The sequence below is a fragment of the Trachemys scripta genome, chromosome 1 (assembly GCF_013100865.1).
Source record: "Trachemys scripta elegans isolate TJP31775 chromosome 1, CAS_Tse_1.0, whole genome shotgun sequence".
Classification (NCBI taxonomy): Eukaryota; Metazoa; Chordata; order Testudines; family Emydidae; genus Trachemys; species Trachemys scripta.
The window spans coordinates 289,313,140-289,326,226 of record NC_048298.1 but is presented as its reverse complement, the minus strand read 5'-3'; the positions used below and the strand labels follow the sequence as shown (position 1 = coordinate 289,326,226).

The following is a 13,087-nucleotide window of genomic DNA, read 5'->3' as shown; positions in this document are numbered from 1 at the left end:
GAGTCTCCTATGGTGTAGCACCCATAGGGGCATATACTTGAAGAAAAGGGAGAGGTTACTTACCTATACAGTAATTTCTGTTTTCCAAGATGTTTTGTCCTTATGGGTGCTCCACCTCCCGCCCTCTTTCCTCTCTGCTGTAGAGCCTCAGGTTTCGCAATTGAGAAGGAACTGAGTGGTGGCAGGTCTGCACCTCCCTATATGCCCTTGTATGGGAGCATGAGGAACTGCTCTGCCCAGGCATGGGCCCATGGACGTTGATTTACAGTCTCCATTCGAGAATACATAGGAGCATGGTGCAGCACCCATAGGGACAAAATATCTGAGGAAATCAAGTTACTGTACAGGTAAATAATCTCACTATCAACCTAGCTATTACCTGTCGAGGGGGTTGATTAACTACAGCGGTAGAAAAACCCTTTCTGTCACTGTAGCAAGTGTCTACACTACAGCAATACAGTGGCACAGCTGCAGTGCCATAGCTGTGCTGCTGTAGCATCTGTAGTGTAGACAAGAACTTAGTTGTATAGACTCTACAGGATGCCCAGCAGTCAACGATTTAAGTACACTTAATGGTTTCATAATACCTCCACAGTGGGTTTGACCACAGAGAGAGTGTTCTGAAAGGTCTCAATTTATTTGCTGGGAATATCAGTGCACTTGATTGCTTTTTTCAGAGTAGCAGCCGTGTTAGTCTGTATCTGCAAAAAGAACAGGAGTACTTGTGGCATCTTAGAGACTAACAAATTTATTAGACATAAGCTTTCGTGGGCTTAAGAAGCCCACTTCTTCGGATGCATATAGAGTGAAACATATATTGAGGAGATATATATACACACATACAGAGAGCATGAACAGGTGGGAGTTGTCTTACCAACTCTGAGAGGCCAATTAAGTATGAGAAAAAAATTTTTGACGTGATAATCAAGCTAGCCCAGTACAGACAGTTTGATAAGAAGCCATACCATCAGGGGCTCGTTCATCTGCACATCTACCAATGTGATATATGCCATCATGTGCCAGCAATGCCCCTCTGCCATGTACATTGGCCAAACCATTCAGTCTCTACGCAAAAGAATTAATGGACACAAATCTGACATCAGGAATCATAATACCAAAAACCAGAGGGAGAACACTTTAACCTGTCTGGCCATTCAATGACAGACCTGCGGGTGGCTATATTACAACAGAAAAACTTCAAAAACAGACTCCAACGAGAGACTGCTGAGCTGGAATTGATATGCAAACTAGATACAATCAACTCAGGGTTGAATAAGGACTGGGAATGGCTGAGCCATTACAAACATTGAATCTATCTCCCCTTGTAAGTATTCTCACACTTCTTATCAAACTGTCTTTACTGGGCTAGCTTGATTATCACTTCAAAAAAAATTTTTTCTCTGACTTAATTGGCCTCTCAGAGTTGGTAAGACAACTCCCACCTGTTCATGCTCTCTGTATGTGTGTATATATATCTCCTCAATATATGTTCCACTCTATATGCATCCGAAGAAGTGGGCAGTAGCCCACGAAAGCTTATGCTCTAATAAATTTGTTAGTCTCTAAGATGCCACAAGTACTCCTGTTCTTTTTGCAAACAAACTCTCCCTAATGTTCTAGCTTTAAATTTTTATGCTCATGCCCTCTACCTTGAAGTAGCAAGGCTAAGTTTAGATGTAAAATTAGTTTATACTTGAAAACTACATTATGCTGTAATATATGTGTGTATATAAAAATCACTAGCTGGCTTTTATAAAATCAGATCTATTGCAGTTCTGTATATAATTCCCATGGCTAAGAGCAGATTCTTACTTTGCTAATAGGACTTTTTTCTTATCATACCTTGTGTGTCCACGTTACTATTAAATACAAATGCAGCAGTTCTTTTGAGAGAGGCCATATTTTAAGATATATATAAAATAGGTTTTTGTGTCTATATATAAAATCTCTGACTTTCAGGCATGTGTATCATAGTCTTCATTCTGGAAATTACCAGAATATCCTGCTTGGCTCCTTAATTTTCTCATATCAGGAAATACAGCACACATGACACAATCATCCCTCAGCCCTGCCTTGCACCTAAATAGCTATTTTCTATACTCTTGTTCTCCTATTGCTGAGTATCTCTGACTAAAGTTCTGCAGTCACACCGACTTTCTTCACTATAGATTCACTCTTTTTCCTCTTTTAGTTCTGCCACTTTCTTAGCCAAACAGCTTTCTTGCTCCTCGTAGTGCGTCTTGCACCTACAATCCCAAATACTTTTTCACTGCATTTGACTCCTTCCTTAAACCTCCACCCTCCTGTTTCCTGCTCACTCTCAATAAAAAATCTTAGGGATATCTTCAAAGAAAAAAAGTCAGTAAGATACAGAGGGATTTCTCCACTCCACTTTTTCCACTATATCCATAGTGCACTCACCTCTGTCACTGTTGCCCTGCTCCTCCAACCCCTCTTTCTGCCCAGGTGACCCCATCTCCTCTCCTCTTGTAACTTTCCCAGCTCTGCTCTCATTCCCTCTTTTGGTGTTCTCCTCAACCTGTCTTTCTCATCCAGTTCCTTTTTCTCCCAGTACAAACATACTTTGGTCTTCCCTATTTTAAAAAAACAAGAACAACCACCCTGGACTCTTCCCCCACTAATACTCAGTGTCTCTTCTCCTGTTCATCTTCACACTAATTGAACATGCTTTCTGCAATCACTGTCTGGAGTTTTTAAATTTCCATCTTGACCACCTATAGTCTGCCTTCCATCCTCTACACTCCACTGAAACTGCTCTCACTAAAGTCTCTCATGACCTCTTTCTGGTCAAATCTCATGGATTGTATTCTGTCTTTGGGTTTGTCTACAATTCCGGCTAAATCGGCACTGTTGCGATTGATGCAGTGGTGTCAATTTAGCGGGTCTCGTGAAGACAAGCTAAGTCAATGGCAGCGCGCTCTCCCATTAACGTCTGTACTCCACCTCCCCAAGAGGCAGAAGGTAAGTTGGTGGGAGAGCATCTTCCGTCAACATAGTGCTGTGTAGACACCGCTGTATATCAACCTAAGTTACATCGACTTCAGTTACGTAACTTACATAACTGAAGTAGTGTGACTTAGGTCTACTTACAGCATCAGTGTAGACCAGCCCTTTATTTTCCTTGACCTCTCTGTGGCTTTTGACACCATCGACTGCTCCCTACCTCTTGAAATTTTGTCCTCTGTTGGCTTTTGTGGTTCAGTCCTCTCATAGTTCTCCTTTTACCTCTCTGATTACTCTTTCAGAGTCTCATTTGATGGGTCATTCTCCTGCCCGCCCCCCCCCCCACACACACACATGCTCTGTCTGTGGGTGACCCTCAAAACTCTGTCCTTAGTCTCTTCCTCTTCTTCCCATCTCCATCTGCTCTTAACTGCAAGCATGGTTTTAACTACCATCTTTGTGTGATGACATGCAGATCTTCAGTTCTACTGATGAATTATCTCCCTTGCTTGTCTTTCTGACATCTTTTTGGATGTTCAGTCATTTTCTTAAAGGAAACGCGTCCAAAACTGAGTTATTAATCTTTTTTCAATCTCTCTTCTATCTACACTTTTGCCATCGTTGTGGACCACACCACAGTCCTTTTCACTCGGGCATGTACCTTGAGTGTCAACTTTGACTTTGCCCTATCACCTAGACCCACATATTCAGATCCTTTCTAAGGCTTGGTCTACACTACCCCCCTAATTCGAACTAAGGTACGCAACTTCAGCTACGTGAATAACGTAGCTGAAGTTCGAAGTACCTTAGTTCGAATTAGTTCGAACTTACCTTGGTCCACACGCGGCAGGCAGGCTCCCCCGTCGACTCCGCGGTACTCCTCTCGGCGAGCTGGAGTACCGCAGTCGACGGCGAGCACTTCCGGGTTCGACTTATCACGTCCAGACTAGACGCGATAAGTCGAACCCAGAAGTTCGATTTCCAGCCGTCGAACTACCGGGTAAGTGTAGCCAAGGCCTATAGCTTGCTGCTTTTTCTTTCATGACATTTCATGGCTTTTCCTCTGCTCACACAGCTAAACTTTTGTCCGAGCCCTTGTCATTTCACATCTTGACTATTGCAGCCTCCTCTTTTCTGGCATTGAATACTGCAAACTTGCTCCCTTCAACTCTTTTTCAAAATGCTGCTGCTAAAATAATTTTCTTGGCTCATTTCTGTGACCACGTCATCCCCCTCTTTGTATCCTTCCACTGGCTCCCTCTTCACCTGTGCATCAAATACAAGATTCTTGTCTTTATCTTTAAAACGCTTCATAACTTAGCCCTACCTTTGCTTCCTCTGGCTGACCAATTCTATAGAGGTCAGCAGGTAATATTTTAATGGCACACATTTATATTTGCAAGTAACTCTGTTGTTTCTGGCTTCCACAACAAAATGCTGCAGGCATTATTTTGATCTATAACAACATATCAGTTGAACATCAGCCCTTCCAAGGGGATGTACTTGTTACGTCAGACAACAGTGAAGGTGTGTTTTGTCCTGTTCATTAAGTTGATGAGGAAACAGAAAAGCAGGCAAAGTATGTGGTATTTTTAAATGTTGTGATAAATCTGCTTAGTGCGCTAAGTTATATGAATTTCAAACTCAATCTTCTAAAACCATTTGAGTTTTCCTTTACCAATAAACATCTACTTTCAGCTTGTCAGTTCTTTTTAAAAATAAACATATGCAGATATTAGCTGTAAAAAGTTGAGCAATTATTTAATTTTAACCTTGTAAAGAAAATATACACTGTATTTTTTCATATATTACTGGCATATATTATAGGAAAGGGTGAGGAAGTGTAAAGCTTTTATTTGTATGAGTTTTAGCTGACTGTATTTGCTCACAAGTAGTAGAGACCTGAGTGAACTATGCAGGCCATCCTAAATGAGAGCCAGTAAAACTTTTAACCACACTATCATATGATGTATATGCCACATTACCGAAAAACTATTTTAGAAATGTTTTATTTTAAAAACACCATTGGGAATTTTTTATTTATCTTTCTACCTGTAAATCCAGGTGACTTAGTTACCTTGAGTTCAATTGTATAAACCCAGAGGTAGCCAGAACATCCTTTAAAAATAACCTAAAATACTTCTTCTAGATATCAAAATGTCCTCATAATGCCATAATATCAAATCCTGTGTCTTGGGTCGTTCCAGAGCTAATAGTAAGTCTTTAGGTCCCATTGGGGAAACTGGGTATCTCCCATTTCCTACTACTTGCCTTGTAGGCTGCAAGATATCAGACTTTAAATTTGTGACATTTAGTAGAGAAAAGCTGTTACTATCCCTGGGAAGAGGAGGAAATATTTTTATGACGGGTTTGTTTGTTTTAAAAGAAAATGGCTATTTGAAGCTGCTGAAGGGGTTGAAGTATTAGAACTAGTCCATGAGAGATGGATTTATGGACAGACAGCAGATGAGGATGTCAAGGCTATATGATAGACTTGTCAGAGAGGTATCACAGAGGACTGTAGTATGTATATATGTACATACATGCGTAGACATACAGAATTTAATACATGCAATGCTTTTAAACAGCACCACTGAAGCAAGCTCATTTTTCCAATAGCTGTATAGAATTGTTAGTGTTTATCTGTAAGGCTGTTATATTGAGGACACTTCACCTGCACTTATGGATGTATTCACTTGTTTTGCTATTCTTGATGTGAAATGGCATCTCTCATAGTGGAAGTATTTAAAACAGAATTTTTTTCTTTTTTAGCAGATTCCAATATGATTTTATGTTTCTGGTACATATGCCAGAATAAATAATTTGAAAAATAAATAAAAATAAACTTTCTGATAAAATAAGTAACAAGTTTAAAATTTAAACAAGTAAAAGTAACTGATAATATGTACTACCGATTGTAACATTAAACTTCTGAGACTGTTGAGATTTTTCTGGATGGTAGGCAATATTCCTGTACTAGGGTGAAACTTATCTGAGAGATACTAGGTGGAACTCTTTTTTAGTTGAGATACGTATTTGTTTGGAGTGGATAGTCATGTAGGAATTGTAGTGACATAGGCTTTACTCCCTGTTCTAGAGGTCCATACTCTAACATTATTGTTGTGTTACTGGTCTTGAGTGGAAGGTTGTGTTTATGAACAGCATTGCTTTCATTGATATGCTGACTTAAAGCCAGGAATCATGAGATATGGAACATTGTTATTTATTCATCAATAACTCTTAAATACCTTTGTTATCTTAGAACCTGATGACCACCTAACAGTAGCCCAATCACTGAAGAAGGAATTTGACAACCCTGACACTGCAGACTTGAAGTTTCTAGTGGATGGAAAATATATTCATGTTCATAAAGTCCTTCTCAAAATTAGGTAAGGAATTTTCAAGGAATAACATCAACACTTTACTCATGCTGAGTAAGGCCTTGGCTACACTTACCAGCTAGTTCGACGGCTGGAAATCGAAGTTCTGGGTTCGACTTATCGCGTCTAGTCTGGACGCGATAAGTCGAACCCGGAAGTGCTTGCCGTCGACTGCGGTACTCCAGCTCGGCGAGAGGAGTACCGCGGAGTCGACGGGGGAGCCTGCCTGCCGCGTGTGGACCAAGGTAAGTTCGAACTAAGGTACTTCGACTTCAGCTACGTTATTCACGTAGCTGAAGTTGCGTACCTTAGTTCGAATTGGGGGGGGTAGTGTAGACCAAGCCTAATACTGTTTAATGTTGTTGATATTTGGTTTCTTTCCTGTGTGATTATGAGCAGGCCTTATGCTGAAAACCACCTGCTTTTCTAAGTATTAGCCTAATTTCCTCCTCCCCTTCCTTTTGGATCCAAAAATTTCATAGCACACTGCCTAATCCTGTTGCCTATACTCTTTACTTGCTCTCCTCCAGTCTGGCTTCCACCCTCTTTACTGCGTCTAAACTATCCTGATCAAGCTTGTTAAGATCTTTTCCTTGCTAGGAAAAAGGAGCACTTATCTGTCTTCTTTCTCTGCTGCCTTCTCCTTAGTTGATCACCTTCTCCTCCTTTCCTTTCTTGACTTCCACACCTGGGGCCCTCTGGATTCTCTCTTCCTTCATCTCTTCTTTATCACTTTCATTGGTAGCTCTGCATCCTCCCCTCTCACCCAGGAGTTCGTGTTTTTCAGGTTTCTGTCCTTGGTCCCTTCTATCCTCTATTTCCAGCTGGCAACATAATCACCTCCAATTGTTTCAAGTGCTGCTTCTCTGGATGCTTCCCAAATGTACATGTCTACTTCCAACCTATCCCTTTCTGTCCAATCTCACATCCTGTATGTTTTAGTTATTTCTTTGACTAACTTGGTGGGCCTGAATTTCAGACTGATCTCCCTTTGTGTGTTCACAACTATTTGCAGGTTAATAGCACTTTCCAATCTAACTGATTGATATGCAGATGTTATTAAGTTGTGTAAATTCCATTAAATGAGTCTGCATGTTATTGTTAGAACAGATTTTCATATGATGTTATTTGTGGAAGCAAAAAGCATAGCACATTTTCAGAATATCTCCAAAACTGGTCACACAGTAGGTTAGTGGCAAAACTGGAAGTAGAACCCAGGTCTCCTGACCCCCACCCTAATGTCTGGTTCACTTGACCATACTGCTTCTCATCCCATCTCCACTCTCTTGATAACTCTTTTTTTCTTCATCCTCTTTAATTTTACAATAATTTGCCCCTTCCTGACTAATGTACCTCCTCTGCCAAAACCTGCTTCTTGCCTTGATTACCATCATCGCTTCTCCATCTTCCTTTTCCTCATCTTGAATCCTTTCACTGATTTCCTGGATGTTACTGCATCAAATTCAAGCTCCTTGGCTTCACATTAATTAATCTTGCCTCAATTTACATCTCTGCTCTCATATCCTAGTACTCCACTACTTCCCTACATTGTTATCTTTTCTCCATGTGCTCCTTTCATCTCCTGCACTCTGATACATACCTTCATTCTGCCATCTTTGCTTGAAATGGCTTGTTCTTCTTTGAGGTATGTTGTCCACACAGATTCCACTCTAGGTATGCATTTGGGATCAAATTTCTTTGAAAGCCATGTCTGCTGGAGCTGCACCCCAGCATGCCCTTACCCTTGGCTTTGGTGGATGCATGTGCTCAGCCGCCATTCAGTTCCTTCTTACCACCTGTGACTGTGAGATGGAAAGCCTTCAGTGCCCAGGCCTGTTGAATATTTGATGCACCTTGCTTTAGGAAGTGTTTTCATGAAAAGTAGTTGGTTAAGAGTTTAGGGTTTTGTCATAGACAAACGAGTTAGAACCTTTCTGAATTCTTTGTAGATTTTTGTAAATAATTGCCTTTTCTTTCTCACCTCCAGGCTCAAGATAACTGCTTGTTAATCACCTAGAGTGGAATCTGTGTGGACAATCACTTAAATGAGAAAGAACAGTTACCCTGCAGTAACTGTGGTTCTTTTTCGAGTGTTTGTTCACGTTGATTCCAATCAGGTGTGCGCACGCCACATGCATGGTTGCTGGAAATTTTTCCCCCAGCAGCTCCCATCGGATCGGCTGTGGAGCCCCCTGGAGTGGCGCCTTCATGGTGCTCAATATATGATCTGCTGACCCGGCGCCTCCTCAGTTCCTTCTTACCACCTGTGATGGTTGTTGGAACCGCGAGTGGCTTGCTTACAAGTTCTATTTGCTTCCCCTAGCTTTCTAGTGTAGGTTATGTTAGTAGTTTATAGTTGTTCTGGTTTTTATTAGTTAGTAGTAGTTCTGTTAGGAGTGGAGGGTTTCCCTTCCACCCCGACCTTTCCCCCTGGGGACCTTGGGGTATGCTGATCCCCGGGGTTCAAGCCCTGCAAGTCCTGCAATAAGCCAGGCCAATGGGCGACCCCCACAACACTTGTTTAAAGTGTCTGGGGAGGCTCACTAAGCCGATAGGTGCAGGATTTGCAAGGGTTTTGGGCCCAGGACCAGAAAGGAGCAGGATTTCAGGTTGAAACAGCTCCCTCTGGAGGCGGCTCTTAAACCACAGCCAACCTCAGTGCAGCAGGACCCGACACCGAGCAGAGACTCACAGCACCGCCGTCCCCCGGGCCTAAGACTGTGAGAACTGCCTGGGACCTGTCCCACTCTCTGGCACCGCAGAAGAAGCACGCCAAGCAGGGTAGAGGCGGATCTCCTGTCAGACCCTCCCCTGCAGTCTCGACCAATGGGGCGCGTCCCAGAGAGGAACACCTGGCCCCAAGACCCGTGAAGTTGGCTTTGGGAACTTCAGACATGCAAGGTGTACAATTGTGCCCGGGACTGTTGGACTCCCCAATCCATATGGTAGAGGAGGTGGGACTACCGTGAATTCCGGACACCTTCTAGGCCGCGTGGGACCTCATTGCCATGATGGCACCGTGGTCTCCGAGTCTCCGCAACAAGCCCCCTGCAGTGCCAAGGGTGCTAGCCATGGCAAGCCAACAATGGTGCGCCCGCCTGCATCTCTAGGCCACTGAACCCCGGCACCAGTCAAACTCGCAGCACTGGTCCATGATTGCGGAGGTCCTGTTCCCAGCGCTGATCATCATCGCGTCATCGATCCCCTCGATACAGATCGAGGTCTCGGCACCAGTCCCCTTCCTCGCAGCACCGCTCACCTGGCCAGTGCCAATTGGCACCGCCATGGCCCTCTAGATCCCGGTCCCTGTCCTCAGAATGCGGGGTCTAGGTACTCACACTGGAGCCAGCACCAGTCAACGCATTGATGGCCCAACACGGGTACAATGCCATGGTCACCTCAATTGCAAGGACCGGCACAATGGTCTTTTTGGACTCCCTGGGCATATCACCAATCCCAGGGTACCTTGTCCAAGGGCTCCTGGTCGTTGGCATCCAAGCCCAAGCTGCCAACGGCCTTGGCCAGCCGCCCCACACCCAGAAGTGCTGAAGGGATTCCGGTTACAGCACCTTCACCGGCATAGACCCCTGCCCCTACAGTGGAACAGGGGATCATTGATCTGGAACAGCAGGTCAAGCAGGAGGTCCCCATGGACCAACAGGCCCAGGATGACCCCGTTCCCCTGCCTGCATCCTCATCCTCTTCCCCAGACGAGGCAGTAGCGGAAACTTCGGTCTTAGGATGACCACCCATAGATAGTCGCGTCCACCAGGACCTACTCTGCAGGGTGGTGCGCAACATGGGCTTGCAAGCCGAGGAGGTGGTGGAACATGAGGACCCAATGCTGGACATTTTGGCCCAGAAAGTCTATCCCGAGTGGCGCTGCCACTCATTAGGATCATTCAAAACACCACCAAAATTGTGTGCCAGACCCAGGCCTCCATCCCCCCAATGGCCAAGGGAGTAGAACGCAAATACTTCATTCCCAAGGGTTACGAGTATCTATACTCTCACCCGCAGCCCTGCTCCTTGGTAGTGTCTGCGGTTAATGAACGTGAAAGGCAAGGGCAGCAGGGACCCACGCCTAAGTCCAAGGACTCTAAAAAACTTGACCTTTTTGTTAGAAAGGTCTACTCCATGAGGGGGCCTACAGCTCAGGATTGCTAATCAGCTGGCAGTCCTGAGCAGATATAATTTTAACTCATGGAACTTCATGCTCAAATTTAAGGAGCTAATACCATCAGAGTCCAGGGATGAGTTTGGGGCCATTGTGGAGGAGGGCAAGACAGCGGAACGGACCTCTTTACAGGCCTCACTGGACACTGTTGACTCGGCGGTGCGTGCCTTGTCCTCTGACATAGCCATGAGGAGGACCTCATGGCTTCAATTTTTGGGCCTACGCCCCGAGGTCCAACAGACCCTGCAGGACCTGCCCTTTGATGGGACAGGATTATTCACGAAGCAAAGAGACTCCAGGCTACATGGCCTAAAGGATTCGAGGGAAACGATGAAGTCGCTGGGGATGCATACCCCAGCTACTCAGTGAAAACACTTTAAACCTCAACCTCAGCTTAGGCTACCTTTTCTAGAAGACGAGGTAGGAACGGAGGCATAAGCCGTCCCAGCCCTCGTCATCACAGGGCCAGGCATGAACCTCCTTGGCCTCCAAGCAGGTGTTTTGAAGGTGCGCCAGGGGACGACGTGCCAGACCGTATACCGGAACCTCAATCCTACTTTCAGAATCATCTATCCCACTTCTACCGTGCATGGTCCCAAATAACATTGGATAGCTGGGTTCTCTGCATGGTAGAAGTGGGATATTCTCTCCAATTCTGCTCTTCCCCTCCCTCCCATTCCGCTTCCCCATCCCTCTTCGGGGACCCTTCTCACAAGCAGCTCCTTATCCAGGAGGTGCAATCACTCCTCGCCATAGGAGCAGTGGAGGAGGTTCCTCAGGAGCTAAGGGGCAAGGGGTTCTACTCCCGCTATTTTCTAATACCCAAGGCAAAGGGGGGTCTCAGACCCATTCTAGACCTGCACAGCCTCAACAGGTTCATGGTGAAGTTGAAGTTCCACATGGTCTCCCTGAGCATGATTATTCCTTCCCTGGATCCGGAAGACGGGTATGCCGCCCTCGACATGAAAGACGCGTACTTTCACATAGCTATTCAGCCCACGCACAGATGATTTCTGCAGTTTGTAGCCAGCCACAAACACCATCAGTTCATAGTCCTCCCCTTTGGTCCATCGACAGCCCCCCCGAGTGTTCACCAAGTGTATGTCGTTCGTAGCAGCCTTCCTCCGCAGGACGCGGGTGCAGGTATATCTTTACCTCGACAACTGGCTACTCAGGGGACATACCAGTGAGCAGGTGGAGTCTCAAGTCCGACTAGTTCGAGCGACTTTCAAGAGGCTGGGTCTCCTGCTCAACATGAACAGGTCAACCTTGTCACCAACTCAAAGAACAGAATTCATCGGTGTGGTGCTGGACTCGGTGCACGCAAGGGCGCTCCTGCCAGAGACCCAATTTCAGACCATGAAAGACATTATCCAAAACCTCAGGAGGTAGCTGACCACTACCACGAGGGGATGCCTGAGTCTCCTTGGTCACATGGCAGCCTGCACTTATGTGGTATGGCATGCCAGACTGAGGCTCAGACCACTTCAAACATGGCTTGTGTCTGTATACCACACGGGGCGCAACAGCCTGGAATCAGTGGTCACGGTGCCAGAACAAGTAGTTGAGTCCCTCCAATGATGGCTCAACCCTCGCACAGTCTGCAAGGGAATCCCCTTCAACAGCCCCCAGCCCTCCTTGTCCCTAATAATGGACGTGTCAGCTCTGGGTTGGGGGGCACATCTGGGAGAGCTCCAGACACAGGATTATGGTCGCAGGATGAGCTCTCCCTGCATATCAATATCAGAGAGCTCAGAGCAGTATGGCTAGCATGCCAAACCTTCCTATCCTGGCACCAAGGCCAGAGTGTGCGGGTAATAACAGACAACACCACGGCCATGTTTTACATCAACAAGCATGGTGGAGCCTGCTCTTCCACCCTATGTCAGGAGGCCCTTCAGCTATGGGAGTTCTGCATAGAACACATCCAGGTGAATGGAGTGGGCTATCTCCCAGGTGTGCAGAATGAACTAGTGAACCATCTCAGCAGATCGTTTCACAATCACGAGTGGGCCAGCCATCTGGATGTCATATATTCCATCTTCCAAAAGTGGGGTTTCCCCAGGTCAATCTGTTTGCCATCAGGAGCAACGGGAGGTGCCCAATGTTCTGCTCCTTTCAGAAACACAGCCCAGGTTCGATCTCGGATGTGTTCCTGCTCCCTTGGGGAGACCATCTCATGTATGCCTTTCCACCATTCCCACTCGTGCACAGAGTACTGCTGAAAATCCGCAGAGACAGAGCTGTAGTAATTCTGCTGGCCCTGCCAGCATTGGTACACCACACTTCTGGAGCTGTCAGTGGACACTCCCATCGTGTTACCACTCTACTCCGATCTGATCACGCAGGATCATGGTTGCCTTCACCACCCGGACCTCCAATCCCTCCATATCAAGACTTGGAAGCTTTATGGCTAAACCCAATGGATCTCCTGTGCTCAGAACAGTAAGAATGGTCCTAGTCGGCAGCAGAAAACCATCTGCCAGGGCCACATATCTGACCATGTGGAAAAGATACACTTGCTGGTGTGCTTAACGTCACACTCCTCCACTCCAGGCGTCTATAC

At 45.6% G+C, this 13,087-nt stretch overlaps 1 protein-coding gene across 3 annotated transcripts in view; it reads left to right on the top strand.

The window, feature by feature from the left end:
• RCBTB2 (RCC1 and BTB domain containing protein 2) overlaps positions 1–13,087 on the top strand; it is a 77,916-nt gene that overhangs the window by 48,990 nt on the left and 15,839 nt on the right. For all 3 annotated transcript variants that reach the window (XR_004644097.1, XM_034758499.1, XM_034758498.1), the window contains one exon: positions 6,227–6,353. Coding sequence is in view for 2 of the 3 variants with exons in the window: in XM_034758499.1 (XP_034614390.1) it covers positions 6,227–6,353 (127 nt within the window). In the remaining variant the exon portion in view is untranslated. The remainder of the gene's footprint in view (positions 1–6,226; positions 6,354–13,087) is intronic.